Source organism: Cupressus sempervirens, chromosome 4 (assembly GCF_028749045.1).
Source record: "Cupressus sempervirens isolate cs-2001-9-10 chromosome 4, ASM2874904v1, whole genome shotgun sequence".
NCBI classification, from domain to species: Eukaryota; Viridiplantae; Streptophyta; class Pinopsida; order Cupressales; family Cupressaceae; genus Cupressus; species Cupressus sempervirens.
This window is the reverse complement of record NC_143121.1, coordinates 625,646,970-625,672,519: the sequence shown is the minus strand read 5'-3', so window position 1 is coordinate 625,672,519 and position 25,550 is coordinate 625,646,970. Positions and strand designations below refer to the sequence as shown.

At 35.3% G+C, this 25,550-nt stretch overlaps 1 protein-coding gene across 1 annotated transcript; it reads right to left on the bottom strand.

Moving 5' to 3' along the window:
- Window positions 1–20,041: 20,041 nt before the first annotated feature.
- On the bottom strand, window positions 20,042–25,100 carry LOC149562783 (S-adenosyl-L-methionine-dependent methyltransferases superfamily protein). The gene is made up of 8 exons (XM_089826199.1): window positions 24,701–25,100; window positions 22,669–22,734; window positions 22,468–22,534; window positions 22,224–22,324; window positions 21,855–21,899; window positions 21,229–21,726; window positions 20,986–21,085; window positions 20,042–20,553 (listed from the first exon to the last, which is right to left on the bottom strand). The coding sequence occupies exons 1-8, from the start codon at window positions 24,845–24,847 to the stop codon at window positions 20,471–20,473; spliced, it is 1,107 nt and encodes a 368-aa protein (XP_089682325.1). The 5' UTR covers window positions 24,848–25,100; the 3' UTR covers window positions 20,042–20,470.
- Window positions 25,101–25,550: the final 450 nt, after the last annotated feature.

The following is a 25,550-nucleotide window of genomic DNA, read 5'->3' as shown; positions in this document are numbered from 1 at the left end:
CTTAGCTTTGATACCAATTTTTGGAAATGCAATAGGAAAATAAACTCTGAGAAGGGGGGTGAATCAGCACTTAAAATTTTCAACCTCAAAAATCATTCACCACACATCCATCTCACAATCTATGCATATAAATTTAAATACCAAATTAAGCATATACATCCATAGCATGAAAGCAAAATATTCAACACATGTATGACACAAGATATTTGGTTACCCAAAAACCCTCCAAGGAGAAGGTAAAACTGGGGTGAGGATGACACCCACAAATCTCCACTACTATAGTAATAAAGTGTATCCAATGAAGGTTACAATGTTTTGATCATGAAACATGATCTACCCTGTGAAAGGTTTGCCCTGTTAAAGGCTTACAAGATTGTTAGATCTTACCCTGTTAAAGGATTTCAACACCCTATTAGAAGTGTGTTTGGTAAGAGGACTTTAACTTACAATGAAGTAAGCACCCTATTAAATGATTTACAATAGCCTATAAAAAATACTCGATTAAGAGATTTGATTGATTCACCTATTAGAATGTCTCATCAATGATCCTTCAATTAGCACTTTGTTGCTTGATGTTAGATCACCTCTATACTGATGTGTACTTGATCTTTTCTGATCAGATGTATCTTTGTCATCTTTTGATTCCTTTCCTTTTTTCTCCTTTAATTGATTCTTCACTGTAACTCAAATCATAACACCTTGATCACCATGAATGCTCTGTTTGCACATGCAAAGTCTCTTCAATTATCCTTAAGCATTTGGTTAAAAGTTTAGGGTATGTCCTCCTTAAGAAGACCTAAATGACTTAGGGTTAGGTATGAATCAACGATTGTGATTTAGTGTTCACCCATATTGCCACTTAACCCTTCCCTTTTTTTGATTGGATTCATGTAATGCATAGGGATTCATAATTAAGATTCAACCTTATTCTCAAAGATCGTAAAACAATCCTTAAGTCAACCCAAAAATGGTTTATATAGAATTATGTACCATTACAAACAACTATGTCAAAATTGTGTAACTTGGCACTTGAAGTCTGTAATGCTCAGCATCAACTACAACTTCAATGTTGTAACTCAACCTCTAAATGACTTAGCATCCACTGATCACTTAGAAACTGAATAGCTTGGCACATATTATCTACTTGGCACTTACTAGTTACTCGGCTCATACTAAATATCTACCATTCAACATATACTATCTATCAACCTATGCTCGACATGTATTACTTGTTCAGCATAAACTAAGTAAATTACTTAATTATATTGTCACTCATATGTCAAAACCAATATGAGATTAACACCACCTACTCTCACTTAAAAAAATTTGATGACACTTCTTTGATGGTCTTGGCTAGAGTTAGTATGGTTGAGAATTTTAGAGCACCCTTGGACACTTATTGTTGGAAATAATCAAAACTAACAAGGTTACTGAGAGGGGAGTGGTGAATCAGTAACTCTAAAACTTTAACTCTATTCTGCATAATAATATTTTTACCATTCATCCATCTAAACTATTGTATGCATGAAAAGATAAACATTTGTAACACATGAACACACAGATTTGGTGACCCAGAAACCTTCCAATTAGAAAGTAAAATTGGGGTGGGGATAATACCCACAAAAATTCAATACTATAGTATAAAGTTGGCCGGTTAAAGCTTACAATGATCACTTCTGATGATATGCCCTGTTAGGAGCAAGTAGGATTGCTAGATCCACCTTATTAAAGGATTTGCAAACATACAATGAATTATGCACTCTGTTAGGAGATTTACAAAAGACTGTTAAGTCTACCCTGTTAAAAGATTTACAAACTAATTCACCTATTAGGATGAAGTAGTATATCTGGTTACAATTGTTTGCGGATAAGATTCTTTGTGCTCTGATCACCTGATGTGATGGATGTAGCTTTTCTGTACCAATGTTGACCTTGCTGTATTCCTCTGTTCTACTGGTAATTCGCTTTCTTTCTTCTCAAAATATTGCAACACACCACAACCAATGATGATTCTTCTTAGCATCTCATTGTTTCAAATGATATATACTATTCCAATATTTATACTAGCAAGGTTGGCCAAAACACAAGTGAACAAACATTACTGAGTCGGCCAGGTGGTAGAAAACTTGGGTTTCACAAACTAACTCGGTGACCTTCTGATACTCGGCATCCACTTCAATACTCTGCATCATCATGCACTCAGTAAGAGTAGAGGCACAGTCCATACTAATCATTCTGAGTAGCTCAAAACTTGGTAACCATTAGTGACTCGGTGAATGTTGTGTCACTCGGTAGAAACTGAATCCATTGATAACCTTCTTTACTTGGTAAATATTGATTCCCCTGTTTACTTGGTAAACACTGATTCCTTCATTTACCTTGTTTACTCGGTAAAAACTGACTCCTTCATTTACCTTGTTATACTCAGTAAACACCGATTCCTTCATTTACCTTGTTTACTCGGTAAACACTAATTCCTTCATTTACCTTGTTTACTCGGTAAACATCGATTCCTTCATTTACCTTGTTTACTCAATAAACACTAATTTCTTCATTTAACTTGTTTACTTGGTAAACACTGAGATCTTTGATGACTCGTTGAGCACTGTCTGCTTGGTAAACACTGCGAAGCTCGGTAATCACTAACTGCTTGGAGAACACTATTCTGCTCGGTAACTACTGTGAACTCGATAAATACTACTGAACTTCCCATATGCTCAATTTCCAAAGGAATGCTCGGTATCAACTGTAGATTAGGTGAGTAGCTCGGTAAACATTCACAATCGAATAAGTGTTGTGACTGATGACAAATATATCATAATTCCAACAATCTCCCCCTTTGGCATTAGTGACAAAAACACTTATGAGCCAACACTTATATACAATATCTGACATATTGACAACTGATTCGACTAAATATTCATGGCTTCCTTACATATGACTCCCCCATACAATATACACAAGGTATTTACATGAGTTATATGACTTTTATTTACAGTATCTTTTTGTCCCTTTTTGTACATTTATCTCGCCAATAACTCTATCTGAGTATCTCTTTCTCCCCCTTTTTGACAATAATGCCAAAAAAAAAGAATGTATTTACATAGAAACACCAAAATGTGAGATAAACTCAGAATGTACCTAAAGAATGAGTTGTAGAGTCTTATCCCAATTCTCTTGCAGGATTCTGCATGTGGATAGAGAAATTTGAACTTCTGCAGAGAGTTCAATCACATGGTCTATAATAGAGAAATTGTTGTCATGGATCAATGTTTTTGAGTGGGAAATGTGTTTTTGCATTGTGTCCATGATGGGAAGGATCATATTTTAATATCTATCAATGTAGATCTGATCGTTGACTCTTCTCTCAGCAATTCTGTTTGTTTTTCTGACAAAGATTTTATCCTGAAGTGATGAGATGAGGTTGAACTGGGGTCAAGCTTCAGATTTTGTGCGCTTGCCTTCAAATCCTCATCTATCTTATTTAGTTGCTCTCTTATCTCCTTAGTATACTCGGTAACATCACAAATCTTAGCAAAAAGAGATGTTACATTATTAAAAGAATTTTCAATATTAGCCAAAACTGAGGTTAATTCAACCTGTTTCATTGCAATGTGCTCAAGCACCTTATTATCAAATTTATTTTCTGCCTTCTCCATCAACTTTTCTTGACCGGAGGTATCCTCATTGAATTTATTGGCTGCCTCTTCTAACTGGATCAAAATGTGTTGAGTAGAATCTACATCAACATCTATAGCCTCTGTAATTATATTTCGAGAATTCTCAATTATTTTATATTCCTTATCCCTTTCAGACCTTAGCTGCTTCTACATAGCCTTCATCTCAATTAGTTGACTAGCATACCTCATTTCTTCAATGGTAGCATTTTCATAGTCAATCTTTGGAATTACTATCTCAGTGTCTAAGTCAATGTTTTTAGGAGTTTCCTTTCCAGTGATCATAAGTCTTAATGGTTGCTTTTGTTTGACTTCTGTGATGACTGGTTTGACCTTCGGAATAGACACAATGGTAGAGATGGAAGGACTAGCAGCAAAAATTGGGATACTTGAGGGTGGAGTGCCAATAGGAGTATATGCCGGGTCAAAAACTGAAGTACTTTCCGCAAATGGTGATACACTCGGTGATGCAGTATCTGAACTAACTGGGTTTGAAGTAGATACAGATATTGCTGACAAAATTGTAGAACAAATTGGAATTGACAAAATTGTGAAACTTACTATTATTCCGGTTGGTGATGATGGAGCTGAGAAGGCTTGCTCAGTAACTGAAGAAAAAGAATGCAGCTTGGTAGATGAAGTGGCAGACACTTCCATTGATGATACCTGGAGCTGAGATGTGGCAGGGGCTGATGATATATCTGATGTAGATGTGACCAAACCTGCTGAAGCTAACTCCAACCTTGATGATGCTACAGTTTTAGGTGGAGAGTGAGGAAGTGATGCAATAACTGTTGCTGCAATTTTCACCGGATCGTCTTCCTCCTTATCTGGCTCTTCAGCTTCTTCTTCCTTGTCTTCTTCCTCTTTATCTTTCATCAGTGCATGTAGCTCTCCTGGTGAGACTATGACAAATGGAGTGTTATCAAGCTCATCATCATTGTTGTTGTCATCATCTTTGATTTCTACTAGATCTTCACTGGGCTTATGTAGATGATAGATATTTTTCCACATGTTTGTAGCATCATTTACAACATGTTCAATGTCTTTGATCAAAATCAAACAAGTGTGGAATCTAATCATCATTTTACCTTCATGGTTTTACATTTCAGTTTTTACTTCTACTCCAGTGAGACATGGTCGGAGATTCCTTAGAGATTGCTCATAAATATCTTTTACCGTTTGGGTGGCTAACTCCCATCTTGGTTGCAATCTCTCCAATAGTTCTTTTGAAATTTGAGGGGCAATCTGGTCTAGGGAGTATTTCCATTTACCCATCTTGCTGAGTACTAGTTCCTCAATCTGCATTTTCTCCGCATCAGTTCTAGTTTCAAATTTCAATGCTTGGAAATTTGTGATGCCAGCTCCTTCCTCCAATTGTTTGAGCCTTTCCTCAAATGTGGGTGCAGGCCTAACTAGTATAGTTTCCTACTTACCTTTCCTGGTTCTTCTGGTGAATACTATAGTAGGCTTCTTTTTGGGTTTGGTAATTATTACCTTACCTTTCTTCTTTGGCTATTCCTTTGTAGATTCTTCTTCTCCTTCTTCTTCACCTTCTTCTTCTTCTCCTCTTTCTTCTTCTTCTTCATCTTCACCTTTTCCCTCGGTGAGCATAAGAGATCCGGTAGAAGTTTTCAATTTTGCTATTTTCCTCTTGCCCTTGCTTATGGCCTGTGGTAGCTTGATTTCAAGCTCAATTCTGGCCTTAGCTTCTTCATAGGTTCCAAAAATTGTTTATCTTGGGTCTACTGGCTCATTTACCAGTGCCTCTATGATGTCTCCGGTTTCATCAATATTTACCTCATAAGGAAGAGGTTTTACCCATGCAACTCGGGGTCTGACTGCCTAAATGTATACCTTGTCACAGTCAACCATGAAGCACACATCATCTTTGTAATCCTCAACAAGCTTAGGAGGGATTCCGAATTTGTTATTCATTCTTTCCTTGAAGTCTTCAAAATAATTATCCATAATACTATCAAAATTTTCACCCATCTCTGCTACAAACTCATTTATTTGATACAAAAGAGGAATATCTTTCCTCCATACAACTATACCTTTTGAAGGGAAAATTTTTTGTACATAGAAAAATAAACAAACTAAAAAAGAACCAAATTTACAAGAGTTGATTTTTGAGGTCCTTATATTGTCCATGTTTTTATTAAATTGTTTAAGCAGCACATCTGCTAGGTCAAACTCCATGTTTTTCTTGACAACCTTATAAGCTAAATCTACAGCCTCGCAGGGCATGTTGTTCAATCTACTGGAACTATAAATTTTATATGCAATTAAATAGAATCTGAATCTCAACTTTGCATCAGATACATTGTTAGGTTTTAATCCTCTGCCATCCCATTCGGCTAGGGTTAATCTCTGAAGTTCATCCCGACTTAGGGTTTTAGTTGTTTTTTATTTGCTTAACATTGGTAAACCCGTTATCTTATGAATCATCTTCTTTATTATCAGGACGGGTTGCTCTAACCACAATTGTCCATTATGCACACGGCTTAAAATGTATCTTATCCATTTCATTTGGAAGTTCCTTGGCAGATGAGGGATATGGGTCAAACCTTTGGTTTCCAGATGTTTGAATTCGGGTTTGAGGGTTCCATCCACACACAAATCAGCTAGGGAATTATCCATATCTAGTGTCCCTATTTCTTGAACAGTGCATTTGAAATGAGTATGAATGTCATTTATAAGAAGTACCTTTGCTGGAATTTTTGATTGAGCTCCATGAGGGTGGAGCGATTCAGCTATGGCAGGAACGAGCTTGACGCTGGGTGCTTTCCATTCTACTCCCTTCACAAGCATTTTGGAGCCTCTTTTTGCCTTGCTACTGCTAGTGTTTGCGGATGCCATTTCTGCTTGGTAAGTGAATGATTTCGTTAAACAAATTCTTCACTGGAAAATCTTCAAATCGCTTAAACTCTCTTTCGCACTCCTAGAAATTTCTTTGCTCTGTATATTCTAAATTCACGGTGAGAAATGAGATCAAATTCTGCCTTTTTGATAATAATAAAAAATTTCCATTAATGCTCGGGTATGAAGGTAGTTGAGATGACCTAGGGTTTGTTAGATAGTCATCGACTTACTCGGTAAACCTTGCAACTTGGTAAACAAAAAAAAACCTTTCACATTACCGACCTAACTCAGTTAAGTCTGAAATCAAACTTGCTCGGTAAATGCATCACAGTGAAATATGTCTAGTATCTGAAATACTGATTTGTCTTTTGCACTTCTATATTCTGGAACTGCTTAGGATATTGCTTGAAGATGCAATCCCTGGTCCTTCTTAATGAGTCTAATTAGAAATGGTGGATTCACCCACTTCTTGAGTGACATAGCCATTATTTGAATTTTTTGGCTCGGTAGATTTTGGAATTCACTGTTGTCTCATCTGCTTTCGAATGTTGTCAGATCTGGCTTTCTTTTCATCTTCAATTCTTCCTGTATTCATGCAATTCTTGGATATATGACCAAGTTCGGTACATGTATAACATCTTATAGTAGTATCTTTGTTCCTTAGGTGATGCCTTGCACAGTTTATTCCAATGGGTCCATATTCTCCACAATAGTGACATCTGCACCAAGTATTGTAGTCCCAACCAAATAATGCTTTGATAACCTGTTCTGCTGGATTGAATGATTTTGATCTACATTCAAATGCCTTGTGACCTTGTTTCTTGAATTTGTGACATTTGCCCTCAAACTTTGGTTTTTCCTTGCATTCATTTGCTTTGTGACCATGTTGATTGCAATTGTAGCATTTACCATTGAATTTTCTTTTACCATTGCTCCAACATCTGTTGGATGTATGACCTAACTTTCCACAGTGATTGCAAGTAGGTCTTTGATTCTTTTGGGTACCTTGTTTGGAAGATTCACCTTCTTCATTGTATCCAAGGTCTGCTTTACCTTTTTGTCTATGAAGATTTTGCTCATTTTGCAAATTCAATTGATCCATATCTGCTTGAGATTTTATCATCCTTTCATTGACTTGTTTTTCAACATTTAAGTCATTTTTCAAACTTTCATTGATTTCTCTTTCAAATCTCAGATCACTTTGCAAACTTGCATTGATTTGTCTTTCAGTGATTAAATCATTTCTCAAACTTTCATTCTCAGATCTTAGATTCATAATTTCTTCATTTGCATTAGATAGTTGTCCTATAAGATCTTCATGATGAAGGGATAGATTATTTCTTACCTCTAAGTCTTCATTTTCTTTGTTTCTCTGTTCCAAAACTTCACATAGCCTGATGGATTGGATTTCTTGTTCTCTTCTGAGTTTTCTTACTTCTTCCTGCAGAGAACCATTCTTTGCTAGGAGTTCCTTGATTGCTTCATTAGCTTCATTTGAACTGCTTGATGGTAAAAGGTCTTCAATCCTTTCTTCAATATACTGATGATCATTCATTTGTCATGCAAGTTCCTTTCTTCTTTTCAGAGATTGAGAAAGATGCTCTTTTGCTTCTTTGAGTTGATTCATGGCCATTTCTAGATCTAGCTTTTCATTCTCAATAGATTTTTCAAGTCTGAATATCTCCATTGTCCTTGATCTTTACTCAAGTTGTCAAACTTTATCCTGAGAACCACAATGCTTTGATACCAATTGTTGGAAATAATCAAGACTAACAAGGTTATTGAGAGGGGAGGGGTGAATCGGTAACTCTAAAACTTTAACTCTATTCTGCATAATAATATTTTTACCATTCATCCATCTAAACTATTGTATGCATGAAAAGATAAACATTTGTAACACATGAACACAGATTTGGTGACCCAGAAACCTTCCAATTAGAAAGTAAAACTGGGGTGGGCATGATACCCACAAAACTTCAATACTGCAATATAAAGTTGGCCGGTTAAGGCTTACAATGATCACTTCTGATGATCTGCCCTGTTAGGAGCAAGTAGGATTGCTAGATCCACCTTGTTAAAGGATTTGCAAACATACAATGAAGTATGCACTCTGTTAGGAGATTTACAAAAGAATGTTAAGTCTACCCTGTTAAAGGATTTACAAACTGATTCACCTGTTAGGATGAAGTAGTAGATCTGGTTACAACTATTTGTGGATAAGATTCTTTGTGCTCTGATCACCTGATGTGATGGATATAGCTTTTCTGTACCAATGTTGACCTTGTTGTATTCCTCTGTTATGCTGGTAATTTGCTTTCCTTCTTCTCAAAATATTGCAACACACCACAACCAATGATGATTCTTCTTAGCATCTCATTGTTTCAAATGATATATACTATTCCAATATTTACACTGGCAAGGTCGGCCAAAACACAAGTGAATAAACATTACTAAGTCAGCCAGGTGGTAGAAAACTTGTGTTCCACAAACTGACTTGGTGACCTTCTGATACTCGGTATCCACTTCAATACTCTGCATCGTCATGCACTCGGTAAGAGTAGAGGCACGGTACATACTAATCATTCTGAGTAGCTCAGAACTCGGTAACCATTGGTGACTGGGTGAATGTTGTGTCACTCAGTAGAAACTGAATCCATTGATAACCTTCTTTACTTGGTAAATATCGATTCCCTTGTTTACTCGGTAAACATTGATTCCTTCATTTACCTTGTTTACTCGGTAAACACTGACTCCTTCATTTACCTTGTTTTACTTGGTAAACACTGATTCCTTCATTTACCTTGTTTACTCGGTAAACACTAATTCCTTCATTTACCTTGTTTACTCCATAAACATTGATTCCTTCATTTACCTTGTTTACTCGGTAAACACTGATTTCTTCATTTACCTTGTTTACTTGGTAAACACTGAGATCTTTGATGACTCGGTGAGCACTGTCTGCTTGGTAAACACTGCAAAGCTCGGTAATCACTAACTACTTCGAGAACACTATTATACTCGGTAACTACTGCAAACTCAGTAAATACTGCTGAACTTCTCATATGCTCGATTTCCAAAGGAATGCTCGGTATCAACTGTATATTAGGTGAGTAGCTCGGTAAACATTCACAATTGAATAAGTGTTGTGACTGATGACAAATATATCATAATTCCAACACTTATATGGTAGCTTCTAGGCAAAGAATTAATGAAGATTAGTCCTTTATATTTGTCTTTAATACTCTTACACCTATTTAGAATATAATTGCTACAATTTTGTGCTTCTAAGTTAGGACCTTTTCAATTTTTTATCTTGGTATTCCCATTACTATGGATTCACTACCTAGTAGGTTTTGGCAGGAGGTTTTGGATAAGTTCTACAAAAAGGTCTATCATTGGACTCACAAATGGTTATATTCTATTGAGAGAGTAGCCATCCTAAAATATTCCATTCATGTATCAATGTTTTGTCCAAGATGCCCCTTTTAACTTCATTTAAAAATTTAATTTAATGTCTAGACAATTCCTATGGGTTGGAAATTTACGTTAAATAAATTGAAATGTTTTTAAGTGAGATTCAGTTTGTAGAACTAAGCAAGAAGGGGGCCTTAGCCTTAGGTAGAGTTGGTTAGTTGGCCATGCCCTAGCTGCTAAGCTCTATTAAAGGTGGTGATGCAATCAAGATCAGGATTGTGTGAAGATTATGATTGCTAAATATCTAGTGAGGTTGAGCATTGGGATGATCCCTATTATACTCTAGAAGGTAAACGTTCTATTATTTGGAGTACCCTTAAAAGAGGGGCCAAATTTATCAAACTGGGACTTTTCTTGGATCTATAATAAAGGGTCAAAATATTTACTTTGGACAAATTCATGGATGGATTTCCACCTATCCTTTTATGAGTTCCCACGTCTCCATATTTGAGCAATATTCTTCTTGAGGTTGAATGGACTAACATAGATGATTATAAAGCATTGGAATAGCTAAGACATATGGATTTATTTAGTTTAAAAGAACCACATGATTGGCCACTTGGTGACTATGTGGAGGAATGCGAAGAACTTGAGAGAATTCTTGCAAGTGGGGTTTTCATTTCTGAAGGACAGAGGAATAAGCTCACTTGGGTCCCAACCCAAAATGTGAATTCACTATTACCTCTGGATATCATGAGTTAATAAGGCAATATTTTGGGGATGTTGAGATGCATTGGTGGAAACAAATTTGAACTCACTTTTTTGGCCTAAGCTTAACTTCTTTATGTGGTTGGTTGTTCATAATAGATGTCTCACTTTCAAAAACCTATGAAAGCATGGATTTAAGGGTCCCTCTATGTGCATTATTTGTAGATGTAGTGAGAATACCTCTCATATATTATTTTATATCCTTATTCAAGAGAACTCTGGAATTGTAGGTGCCAGTTTTTGAATACGCCTTTCTTTCAATTAATTACTTTGTTTGAATTTTGGGATTAGTTGGGATATCTTCCTTCTCTTGCCTCTATCTTGTAAACTTCGTGGAACATTGACCCCTCTTTTATTTTATGGAAAATATGGTTCGAACATAATAGAAGGATTTTTGAGGATAAGAGAATAATTAGCCACCAATTATGGATGTGTATCATTAGTGGCTTACAAGAAACCCTCCTACCTAAGTGTGATATTTATAGCGGTGTAGATCATAGGAATTTTCCTTTTATTCAAAGGCTTGGTTAGGAGGGTTGTAGGTCCCATTTCTCCTCATCATGTGTGGTTCATCATGGGAGGAATAAGATCTCATGGGAGGGTTGTTGGGAACTGTTATCATGTAGGACCCTCAACCCCTCCCTTTAGACCTATGTTGTCTCTGGCTAACCTCTCTGATGGCACCCTCACTGATAGTTTGAGATTTTGGTGTAGTCATATCCAATCTATGTTAACAAACTAGAAACTCTAGTGGGGAGGGGTTCAAATCCCACTATTGCTCTTTACTTTCCTCGTGGTCACCTATATCCCATGTGGACATCTCAGCTCAAGGGGCTAAATTATAATCACGTCAAACCCTCAACCCCTCCCTTCGAACCTGTGCAATCTCTAGCTGACCTCTCTGGTGGCACCCTCACTTAGAGTTTGAGCTTTTGGTGTAGTGGTAGTCAGTTTGTGTTAAAAAACTAGCAACTCTACTAGGGAGGGGATCAAATCCTATCGATGTTCTCTACTCACCTCATGGTCGCATGTGTCCCATGTGGACCTCTCGTCTTGGAGTGCTAAATTGTTATCACATGGGACCCTCAACCCCTCCCTTTAGACTTGTGTGATCTCTAACTAACCTCTACGATGGCACCCTTGGTAACAGTTCGAGCTTCTAGTGTAGTGGTAGCCAGTCTATGTTAACAGCAACCTCCCCCTATTGAGGTTATAAAGATCAATACTAATGGATCTTCTAAAGGTAATCTTGGACATGTTGGGATTGGAGGAGTAGGTAGAGATTCTTCTATCATGGTTCAATTTTTCTTCTCTACTTATAAGGGATATCACACCAATAATTTTATGGAAGCCTTGGCTATCCTCCATGCTCTAGTTGTGTTGTGCCTTGGGTTGGAGGAGAACCATTTATAAATATGACTCATAAGTAGTTATTTATATGCTTAATAGAGAGGAAATAGAAGATAAGAATTGGCAATTAGTTGGGGTGGTTAGACAAATTACCAAATTGAGATGATCTTTTGATTGTGTTGTCTTTTTCCATGTCCCTTGGGAAAGGAACAAGGTAGCACATTTATTGGCTAAATGGCACTTGAACACATGGAAATGTGAGATGTCAAGGATTGGAGGCAATTGTCTTATGATTATTTTGATTTGTTGGAGGATCTTGTATGGAAGATATTAGAGTTTATTTGAGACGAATAAATGATCGTTGATTTGTGTCTAGATTTTGGCCAGGTGTGGTGGATTTCTTGGCTTCCTTTTACTTTATTTTGTGATTAAATAAAGTTTAATTCCTTTCTACAAAAAAAGGGCTTGAGGAATATGTGATGCCATAATCACATAATAGTGTGTCCACCTCTATGTCAATGTTCTTAGGTACTATAGGTGTCTTTCCCAAACATCCTTATGTGAAAAGAATAGTAGTAATATTCTCATAACGAATTCAAAATCCTAAAGAAAAGAACATAATAATATAGCATTTTACTTCTATCTTATTTATACAATTACAATGAGGTTTACCTACTGGATAAAGGGGCCCGAAGCTACATCCATGTTTGTGCTACATGTCAAATCCATGTCACATTGTGGCAAAAAATAAATATAAAAAATATTAGAAAAATAAATCCAATAGAATTACCATAAATACTTAATAATAAATGGTATATTGGAACATGAACTAAAAACATTAAAAGGTACATCATGAATTAATTATGTGATGACATTAGAATTTGAACATAATGAATCAATGGTGCAACTAATTTCAATAAGCCTTGTAGGAGAGATTAGATACATAATTATATCAATTAATGGATTTTCACTCATAGATTAAACAATCAAATAAAGGAGGTTAACCACACAATCTTTCATAGTAACCTTGCAAAAGGGATTACAATCTATTCTAAATATATTAGATCCCAACTAGCAACCACCTTGGACATCTTTCTAGATGCCAACAATTTTAGTCATATACATGGGAGTAAGAAATTAAAACAGTGTAAATATTTTTTCTGCAATGGATTCAATTTATTTTAAAGTCACTAGCATTTGTATTGCGACATTTTTTGGGTGGTGTTGAACATCTTGTAAACTAACCCTCTTCAAGGATCTTGATGATCCAATTAGAAAAAAATATCACATAAACAACATATCAAAGGCTTATCAACTCGTTCAACATATTCATCAAGACATTCAATCTTCAATATAGAATCATGATATGTTCTTGAATCCTATCAAAGGTAGCATATGTATGTCTTGTCAACTCAAGAGTTCAATCAGGACTAACAAACTTCAAGGATTCATTTTAAGTTCATCATATTAGGGATCAAAAAAATCTTGTCCAAGGCCTTTGTTATTCATTAGAGGTATTACTTAACCAATCAAGGCTCTACAAGAACACATTTTTAGCATCTCACTTCATGCTTGAACAATCAGCTCATTAGACATAAAAGTGTTATTAATATCCTTTAACTCAAATAGTAACTAGTTCATAACAACATATGCAAGTCAAGTTCCACATTCCAATATTTTATTTGTTGCATTAGATTCATGTCATTGTTCTAATCAGAGTCCTACACTAGATATAACTCTTGCAAGAAAAGTTCACCCATTAATAAACATTCAAGGATACATATTTCTCAATTGAATACACTTTCTCATGTTGGTAAACATTTTATCAGGGTTGATTGAATGTGTCTAATATTATGATCACATAAGGAATCAAAAGAAAAGTTTGCAATGAATGCCCAATCAACTAATTGAGATAGATTGTAATTGTTTAGACGGTCATAAACCACCCTTATGACATTAGTGTGCTCCCTTCATTCTATACACAAACTATCTTCAATAGATGATGTCCAACCATCAATGAAAATTCCATAAATATAGAGATAGATATTAAATGACTTTGTAATTAGATTCTCAAGAGGAAAATAGTAACTTCAATATAAGACAGATTGTCATCATTTGTACAATTTACAATTGCAGTTCTAATACAAATCTACATATTCATTCTCAATTCCTTATCCATAAAATCATTTTGTAAGTCTTGTTACATTGTTTTGATCGCCAACAAATACTTACAACCTTTAGAAAACCATAAGTTGTGTTTATCCAATCAAACAACTTAACCATTGTCAAAAACTCAAGAAACTCATTGTAGCAGTCAACTAGGGCTTCAAATTTCTTGTACATACCATAACCATTCAATGTGAGACCAAATGCATTCAAAGGAACAATGAATCTACTCTACTCTTAGATGTCAAAATTTAAATAGTTTTCTAACAGTTACAATTAGAGATATAACTAAACCCTTGTGTGCAACTCCCAAAGTGAGGTTTTCATAACAGGTTTTACAAAATATAATGGATCTCTTGTTATGTGTCATGAGAAAGCGTCGATTTGGTTCAAAATATAGCTATTTCATCATTATTTATTACAAAAAAAAATGGGTGCTTATTCAATTAATTTATTATATAAAACATAATCAAGAATAGACAAAAATGTAACTGTGTCAAATTGTCCACTTACATATTTTGGTTCTTTATTGAATCCCTACCAAAGATATACTAAAAACCTGCTTGGTTTGATTGAATATAACTTCATAACCCTCTTTTTCACTCCATGATCATCGCACTATCATTTATATCCAACATGGATGAAAGTGTGCTTGGTTGGTCATCAATCCTGCAAACAACTTGATGACAGTCAAAGGTACACTGGATTTGATCAATACACACAACCTCTCACTAACTAAACATATCCAACCTTGAACCTTAAAAAAAAATTTGTAATGTATTTGATAGGTATTGACTCTTCTGACTACTCTTGCACATAACAACAACCCTTAGTGCATTTGTGCAACATTTGGAGAATTGTCAATTTTGCAAAGGTGCACTTTTGTAATTTTTTGCACTTTTACATTTAATGCCTTCACAACTTTTAATAAACCACCAAGGCACACAAAAATGATCCTTTTATGACCTTTTACAATATTGGTACTCTTTCATGGATTATTTTACAGCTTTTGACCTTATAGACCAAATCAAGCACTAGTTGACAACTTCAGCAACTTTTTCACAATTTTGACTGAAACAATAGGTAGCCTTACATCTTTGTTCCAATAGATTCATTAGGACTTTAATACATCATGAATGACCTTATTACATCAAAGCATAATAATTGTTCTCATTTTGACCTTTGACCTCATGTATGTGTTTGTACCTTAGGTATTTATGCACCATTAGCTCTTACACACTCAAAAACATTGAGCACCATACTAAGTCGTGCATTCCCTACTACATTACAAAGCCTACAAGAAAGAAGCTAGGGCTCTACAGTCCTCTACTAATTAGCATTGCTTTCATTAGGAAACCACCTAGATAAGAAAATTTTACAATGACTATTTGTTATAGTAAATGATATTAATATTGCTATATTGGTTGCATGTAAGTAGAACATCTTTTTGTATCTCTTCTCTTATCATGTTACAATTGATTTTTGTCTAGCAACACCCATTACATTTTACTAGGACCCTAGGTTTTTTAGTCACTTATATCAAGCCTTGTGGCGGAGATTGGATAGTTAACTAGATCAATCCACAACTTATGATTATGAGATCAATAACAAAATGGAGGAGATCAATTGCACACTTGCCAAGGGCACACAATCACTATTCAAGGTGGTAAGATAAGTAAAATGATGCATCTTTAGCAACTCTTAATTTAGTTTGCATGATTTTCCAAAGACATGATAGGGCCAATCCACTATCAACCACAAACCTTTTGACAGCCTTGTGTAGGTGTGAACAATACTTTGTGTCAAAGGGAAATCCCCTACATCTCATATACTATATCAAGCACTTGTAATATGGCATATTACAATGCAACCATCAACAACTCTTGACATGACAATTGCCAAAATTCATAAACTTAAGTCGTAGAATTTTTTAATATCATGAGGTGTCAATTGTTGAGGAGAGGTAGAGGAAATGAAATGCCTATGGAAATTATGATATTTTTAGTGAAGATTCAACTCTCATAGGTTAGCACGGAATTTGAATTTGTCACTAAGCTACTACATGGCATAGATGAAGGTTTAATTCAAGGAAAGCAAGACCCTCTTCATGTCAATTTCAAACTCTATTATCCATGTGATATAAATATTGTATTAGAACAAGGATATATGTAGTAACTAATAGGATTTTGAAAAGGAAAATAACCAAGGAAGGCTACAAGTCTAGATGTGGAGTTACAAATGGTATAGAAAGTGCCCAAAGAATCACAATAATAAGTGAATAAAGATAATCACAACACATTGCATATTTAATTATCTCACAACTAATTTCTAATGGACCACGTGCATCCTCAACACATCCGTGACGGCATTCACTACAAAAATGTGAGATTCTAAAGTATTTCTTACAATACAGTAATGGATTGCCTAACAATTTCGCAAATCTAAGTGGTTCCCACATGCCTTTATTACAACAGAAAATGTGAAGTGGTCTAGTCAAATTTGGTTATAGTGTGAGGGCTTCCTTTCTCTAGTTCTATTTGTATTAATACATTCCACAAAGAAAGGGGTGGTTCATACATTTGATCAAAATTTAGGTGTTCAATTGGTAAACTCAAATATGCATACATTAGAAAAAGTATATAGGTGTACATACATTGGGATCATACATTTAAACAAGTATGTGTAGAGCAAAATCACGATGTCCATACCTAATAAAAACCCCTAAAACTTGATATTGCTCCATAGAAGTCGTTGCACAAAATGTTTCCAGTGCTCTTCTAAAAGTCACTCTTGCTCTTCTAATATTGCTCCCACATATAATATAATTGTCATTTGCACAATTTTTTTGAAAATGCTGACTACATTGTCACTTTTTTTTTTTAATGTTGCCCACATTCATTAGAATTCTGACGAACTTCTCTTTGCTGCCAAAATTCCAATGAATACGAGCCACATGTTAAAGAAAGCAATTTTGACATAAATTGCCTTGTAAAATTTGACAAAGCAAAACAAATCACATACTTTGTCAAAAACAATCTTCAGAAATTGACCCCAAATGTGCCATTGTAGCAATAGATTTTTCTTTCTTAAGGAGTAAATGTGTTATTACTTCGCGGAAGAACACTAATGATGAGCATTTCTTATTGTTCAAGCTTTTGATTCTTCTGATGATGAGTGCAACCTGATGATGACTCCCCTAAGGATGATGCTCTTGCTAAAGAGTTGGATGAAACTCATGCTTGCTATTGTTGTTGGTATAGTACTTTGTAGCTGTGTGGACCCATCTCCCTTAGGTGCTTCTAATTTGCTCCAATCTTCAAATGACAATTTGCAACATTCTTAACACTTTATCCCTTATGCTCACAATCTCCCTAATGGGAGTTTAGCACTTACCTTTGTGGCAAGGATTTTAGTGATAGTATTGCCTAGATTGTTGTCCGATGGTATAGAAATATATTCTCACTCTTCTCACCTATTGTTGAGGTTGGTTACTAGCTTTTATGTTAGTGTGCATTTTATGGCCTACACCTTTAAGTTGTGATTATATAAGAGTCAACACCCTTGTTTTATTGTTGATTAATATAAAATATAACTATAAAATTACAACTATTGATAAAATATTGTATTAGACATCAAATCAACAAATTCTCCAACAATTTAGGAAAATGTAGATCTTTTCCCCTACTTGCAACAATCTTAAAAATAATTATATAAGAGTTAACATGCTTGTTCTATTGTTGATTAATATAAAATATAATTATGAAATTACAACTATTGATAAAATATTGTATTAAAAATCAAATCAACAATTTTTACAAAGCATAGATCTTTTCCCCTACTTGCAACAATCTTAAAAATAATATTTCCTTACAACAATCTTAAAAATAATATTTTCTTACAACAATCTTTAAAGTAATATTTACTTTTTAATTAAACATTTCAATGTATAATTTATATTTTATGTACCCATTACGCACATTATTTGTCTCGAGTACATGAACATTGTGTGAATAGTTAATTTTAATTCTACCTTTAGACTAGCTATTTTTAATTGTAACTCTGTAGATCATACAACTTTTACTTATTACCCTCAAATATGCATTCCATTCATCTTCTGATTGTAACTTGGAACCTAAAGTTTATCCACACGCACCAAAACAAGAATACTGCGTGTTTCTACCTTCAATGACACAAAAATATATTTTAAAGAAGAAGACTTTTTCGATATGATATAAATACACATATAATAATAACTGACACGAAGCATATTCTATCACTTATGGTCATGCATAAAACCTGGAGCTTATGATTAACAACAATAATTGGTCATGGTTTTCAGGCAACATTTCGCACATGTCAAGCTGTCAATGTTGGACTTTTGATTGAAAAATATTGTTTTCTTTCACCGCCCAAGATTCTTTAAGAGAAGTTTGATTTCATTACCGCTCAACATAAATAATGGCGTGGTCCTTGAGATGTCGGATTGAAATGCATTTTTGTTCGTACAATCCATTTTACAATTTAAAAAACAACAATAAACATCATACGTCTCACCTCAAAAATTTTACCAAATTTACGGAATAGCTTTCCCTGAAAACACCAGGGAGATTATGATCTTATGATATTAGGAAATTTCTCCTTCAGAAAAATATTATTTCTATGCAACTTTTAGTTTCTACCATCCCATCTCGCTTGACTTTTAGTTCGTTAGGTAGACTTTGTACATCAATGCCCTCATTATTGTTAGGCACCAATGATCATATTTTGATTTTATGCTCCTCATACCCTCCTTGATTATCTTTTGCATTTGCGTCACACCCCGGTGATTGTAAATACGCCAAGACTAAGAGGCTTGGCATAAAAACAATTCAATACTGGAGACCCACCATCTTGATGTCGTTTCAACTTGTCCAAAGGTAACAAATTGCCACCAACCAAACCCTGCAACATAAGCTTCCTTCTAAATTTGAAAACCCTTCAGCCTTCATTAGATCAGGATCCCTCGTAAATAGGCTTAAGAAAGAAATGGGAGACCATAATCCATGATGTCATGGTTGGTTTATCTTGTCAAATTACAGATCCACATTAGCTAACTTATACGGTTGATCTCAATTTTTAAAATCCACTTCTGAATTGAGATTTACAGACTTCTCAATTGAAACTTATGGTCGTGGCTGTGCAGTGGGTATTTGCATCTATTGTTTAACTTTGATTGCTTATGATATTTTGCTATTTCTCGGTACTGTAGTGGGTAATTGCATCTGCTATGAATTTGATTACTTTTGATGTTTTGCTATTTCTGAATTTGATTGTGTGAGAGTTTTTGCATCAACATTTTGGATCCCACTTTATTTCCTCATGCTCTCTTTCATCCTGACATTCTGCATCTCCTTATGCTCTCTTTTATCCTGATGATGGATCAAAGAGTGTGATCCAAAACATTTATGCAAGAACTCTTGCATAATCGAGAATCCATGAAACAAGTAAAGATCAGCATAATGAATTGCAACAAACTAATGTCATTAATTGATTACTTTGGAAATACATTGGGCGAGGCCAATACAAATATAGCCCTTGTACTTTCCAGTTCTCTAGCAGTCTCCTTTTCTTCTCTTTCATCCAGATGATAGATCAATGGAAAAACTCACAAAATCAACTCCAAAAATAGATAAACATCAGCATAATAGCATTAATTTGATTACTTGTGTACAAATAATATAATACATTGGGTAGAGGCCAATACAGATATAGTCCCATGTAAAGTTCAATTTCATAGTCAAAATGCAGACAACAGAAAAAGCTTTGAAAAATTATCCAAAATTTTCTCCGTTATTGAATAGTATGTACATCTCATCATCATCATCATGTAATGATAAACATATAAGAATGACCAGCTACAACAATGGCAATCTATATTGGCCAGTTTATCTTGTTTCAACTACACCAACAGAAGCTTGTTTTCACTTCTACGATCTATCCTCTGCAAAGAATGTTGAGCTATGCTAAAATTTAACTATAATAGAACACAGTTTACATGGACATTGTCCATTTACAAGATTCTCATCAAAACGAATTATATCTGCCTTTGGCATTAGTTTTCACAAAAATACCAGTAACCCATTGACAATGGCAATCACAAGTTCAGTTTAGCCTTTGTCATCCCCATCCTCTGATTGCAGTAGTATAGGTTTCCCAAAACAAGACAGTAACCATTCCATTGCATCCAACTCTCATTTATAAAAGAATTTCCAGATCTCCCTGATATTTGAAGAACCATCTGCAACTTCTACTACCAAATGTGCTGACAAGATGCCTGAACAAGAAGACAGCGAGCAATTAGCAGCAGACGAGAATAAAGGAACCAGAATAGAGCTATCAACCATGGAGCTATATATTATTTTGAACATGGAAAAGGTTGAAATATAAATTACTCAACTACATGCTTTGTGAATGTCAAATTTATGTTATTATGATGCATTGCAGCGGTTCAAAAATAATTGTTAAAATTGCAATAGCTGCAATTTTGGTAGCTGCAATTTGGGAGATAAGCAAATTCATTGGCACGTCCAGTCAATGTATGCATTGTAATTTGTTCATACACATGTTCAAGCAAGTTATCAATCAATTCTCTAAAATACTCCACCCATCAAATGAGGCAGTGAAAGGAAAAATGAGTAAATCTTCAACTGTAAACATGTCAACTGAATTCTTTTAATGGTTACAATTCATCATCCTCAAGACTTACCATCCTCTTCTACCAAAGATCGGAACTGTCGAGTTCCTCCTCCTCCAAAATAGTGCTTTTTAGCAGCCAAGTAGACAACACCATATGGTGGTCGAAGACACTGCCCACAAAAAAGGCACAAACTTAATATGTTTTGAATGTCTTCATATTGCATCGATAGCTCGTGCCACAACAAATTATACTGTCAAAACAATTTCAAATAGCATGAAAAGAAATAATATAAAAAGAAAATTAACAACAAACCTTCTTCATGAGACTGTACAAATTTCGCATGGAGACCAAAGAATAGACAGTTTCTGACATCAAAATAATATCATAACCACCCTCTGAAGGATCAGAATCACTAGCCCGCTCACAAGCACGACTTCCAGAAAGCTTTCTCCGCCTTACTTGTTGACCATGACTAACATCCATTGTTGTTTCCTGATTAGCACCACTGCTATTTTGGCTGCTACAGCAGTCCAGATAGAAATCATCCTCTGAGAAATTTAAACTGATATCACATGATGCATTGAACTGATTCTCCCCAACCACGGATAGTACAGTATGTAACTCTCCCCAATCCCCAGCATAGAAGTGGACATCAGGCGATAAGGTAGTTGTTCTGGTGGGTGTTGCAGGACCGTCACAGAGACGACCAAGCCTCTCACGAGCATTATGAAGGTTTACATGTACATTTGGTATGGTGAGGTATCGTAATACCTCAGCATTGAAATCCTGGAAATGGACTGTTGATGCACCCTGAAAACACACAACACAACATTTTTAGGAGCCAAGCAATCAATGTCTGCATATGAACAATTCTACGGGTCTTGTTACATGTGAAGCTAACCTATAGATACAATAGTTTAGGAAAACAGATATCTTACCTTGAGACATGCAAAAATCCCAGGAAGACCATGACCACATCCAAGCTGCCAAGATTTTAAAAATAGTTGAAAACAAGTTAAAATAAAAATTGAAGCAAAGTACTGACTTCGTGAGAACAGCTGTTAACATTTAATACATTCCAAAGCTATCACATTTGAACTAATTGTAGTTTTTAATACATTCCAAAAGCTATAACATTTGAACTGCAGCCCAAACAAAATAGTTGAATTGTTTTAAATTGTTTCACATAATGCTAATGCCAACTTTCAGATTACTAGATAGATGCATATATCAGCCTTACTAGCGGATACAATTCCAGACTGCAAATTAATTGGAAAAAGAGACTCCTTTAAAGGAGGAATTTGTACCTCTAAAACATGCTTTCCCCTGAATGACAACTGACCATCACGGATCTCCCGTTTAAGGGTATTCACTAGGTCAACAGAACTCTCCCAGAGCTTAAGACCCCCTGCCATAACATAAGAAAGTTCAAATGAAAAGAAAATGCACTCATAAACAACAATGATCTATAATACAACAAATTACAAGAGAGATAGTTTGCTTCTATAATATTTTGAAACTCTGTTAGAAACAATCAACAATTCAACATACCTTCATACTTTCCAGGAACCAGATCTGAATTACACACTCCAAGGACATCAGCAGTGCTTACTTTCCCCTGGATTGACAAACAGCCATGATGAGACCAAAAATACAGAATCCATATCAAAGCACACCTCATATAAAGTGACTTCCAATACAATGTGGCCAAAACTCATAAAATCAAATATTCAGAGTCCATATCAAACATACCTTATATAAAGTAAGACTTCCTTGCAAATTCACAGGTTCAGTAGTATATTTGTCATATTGAGCATCCTGTCCACCGACATTCAGAAAATGAAAATACTTAGAGATGAGCTAACTAGTACTATTTTTATAAGAGGAAATACAGATCATTGAAGAATCAAAACCGTTTAAAAACAAGATAAGCAAGAACCTCTCAACCCTCTATACAAACAACGAGAACCCTACGAGAAAGTACATCTAACCACAATAAAAAGGCTCCAGATCTATATTTCACCAAAATAAATGAACACTTGGAGATTTTAAAAATGTGAGTACTGGAAACGAGAACAACTAGATCAGGGAATGGATAAAATTTTGTTGTCTATTTTGCAAGAATAAATGTATCAATACGATAATTTTCCGAATTTGATAATTGAAGTGCAACATTCAAAAATTGGAGATAGGTTACACAACTAGATCAGGGAATGGATGAAATTTTGTTGTCTATTTGACAAGAAAAAATGTATCAATAAGAACAGAAATTTTAAAAAACTACCAGATAATTTCCTGAATTCGACAATTGAAGCAACACATTCAAAACCTGATAGGTTACTTAGGTACATGAAATAATTTAATACATACAGAGCTTAGTATTTCTTTGGCTCTAAGGCAACTCAAGGGTTAAAACTTTTAATGTTCTGTTTTTATTGTTAGATCCGGTGGTATTTTATAGGTAGAAAATGCTCCTAATCTTATTTCTATAGATACACTTAGTTCGGATTTAGAAATAAAGAAAATTATTAGTCATTATATGATTTTGTGTCTAATTTCTTATAAGGGAGTCCACTGGTAGTTTAAAGACTTTTGTTCAATTTGGGATGCTAAAACACAGCCCTGCAGACCTACACCTCATAGTCTCTCATTTGAAATGTTTGAATCTTACTTCTTAAAGCAATCTGTGCCCAAAACATGAAAGGGTGCAATACTCTTACCACAAACAATTTGCTTGCCAGCCAGCCATCAAATTCTCATTCTTTGGCCACGGAAAAGGCACAATCACCACCCAGCAAACCATCTAGGCTTCTCAAATCTTATAACCTCACATGGTTATACATAATTTAGCTCGAGTCCTGAACGGATTTAGGGTTTGCTACCTAATAATTTGTTTTGAACATCTTCAGCTGGCATTGAGTTTCAATTTACTAGATGACATCCAAACAATTACACTCCCACGGATATGTTCAAGTGAATATGCAGATAACTTTCTGTTTGGCTTTAAGTGAATTGTTGAAATAGGGATTATTTCTGACCACTCTAAGATCTATAAGAAATAGGTAATGCATAACACAGACAACATTCGACAAGAAATGGAAAAAGCAAATGTATCAAATACGAAAAAAAATTTACATAAATCTAACTAATGCAAAGATAACAAAAAAATACAGTGGCCATGTAAGCATTTTCAACACTTTTACAAGAACTCGACCCTATTGACCATGAATTACAGGAGTTCGATATATCTAATATAAGCAATCAGAAGAATTCAATTAGACAAATAAAGGAAGCAACTCCAACTGTTTGAAATATTCAATAATTATGACCAGTACAAACATATGGAACAAAGGGTAGACATTTACATTCTTATACTTCCTATATATAAATTCGAATATCTCCACAACCAACAGGCAAAGTTCAATCAATCATCAAATAAACAGGGTCAAAAATAGGAAAGACTCCCAAGTAAAGGCGATACAAAAACCCTAAAACAAATACAACATAAAGAACACTAAAAAGTTTCTACGATGAACTTTAAGTCATCCATAAGAACAAAAGCAAGGGTAAAAACAGGCTACAGATGATAAAATTACAGAAAAATCACAACGTGCAGACATTAACAAACCCTAACCATTGCAAGCATAAAAAAACAACACAAATATTGCAAAATTCTAGTAACACCCATCACAGCAACTCAAACATTACAATAGCCCAAAGCATCAAATCCATTTCAAGAACCAAAACAAGTCCAGAAATTCATAATTACAGCAAACAAACCAACCTTAGAGGGAAGAACTTCGACAGAGGGAGGTGGGGGCGGCAAGGGTTTTTGGCTCAGCCCGCCAAGAAAACGATCCTTTTCCGTGGACTGCGATAGAAAGTGCGGTGCCAACCCAGGCAAACATGCAAAAATAGAAGGCGCCCTCATCTTAGATTGATCCCAAGATCGAAACCCACGGCCACAACTTTATTCAATTCCCTCCTTGTTTGTATACGAGCAGTCAATCGAACCGTATTTGAGATGACAAAGAGAATAAAGATACACTCGAGATACCAGGTATGCAGGGAAGCCAAATATATAGGCCAAAATCCCGACCAATTTACACACGCATATTCCCCCAATGTAATATCCCACGACGAACAGTTCGCCCTGTCAAATGACCGTTCTTGAGTTTGAACATGTAAATTAGAGCGTGCTCCAAATCAATTTATGCATCTCGTCAGACGACGCCAAACGTGAACCGGAATTGCCGAAGAACGGCCAAAAACAAGGTACCCAATCCCTTACGCGGAAAACTCCGCCGACGGGAAAAGCCCATATGACCGAGACTAGGAGATATGTTTCAGTCGTCCATACGACCGGCCGCTTAAGACCCGTGTGCCGGGGGTTACACGTCCACGTTGGTGTGGCACGTGGGCCCTACTCTTTTTCCAACTAGGCCATCTAACTACCTTGTTGCTTGTCATACAAGAATCTCTAGAAGCTTCTTATGCCCTCCATTTGTCAAAGTATTTTAGAAATTTCCTTGTGTCTAAACTTCTTCCAAGGTGTGGAAAGAAGATTTCATGGAGGCTTTGGTTGGTGAGTTTGAAATGGGGTTTTCCTAATTCTTTTGGATTTTATAAACAAT

Bases quoted from the DNA above. Each gene is read 5' to 3' on its own strand.
- LOC149562783 (XM_089826199.1), bottom strand. From the start codon at position 24,847: ATGAGGGCGCCTTCTATTTTTGCATGTTTGCCTGGGTTGGCACCGCAC. The intron at 22,535-22,668 runs GTATGTTTGATA...TTGTCAATCCAG, and splicing joins GAAGTCTTACTTTATATAAG to GGGAAAGTAAGCACTGCTGA. The intron at 21,727-21,854 runs GTAAGATATCTG...GTGTGTTTTCAG, and splicing joins GGATTTTTGCATGTCTCAAG to GGTGCATCAACAGTCCATTT.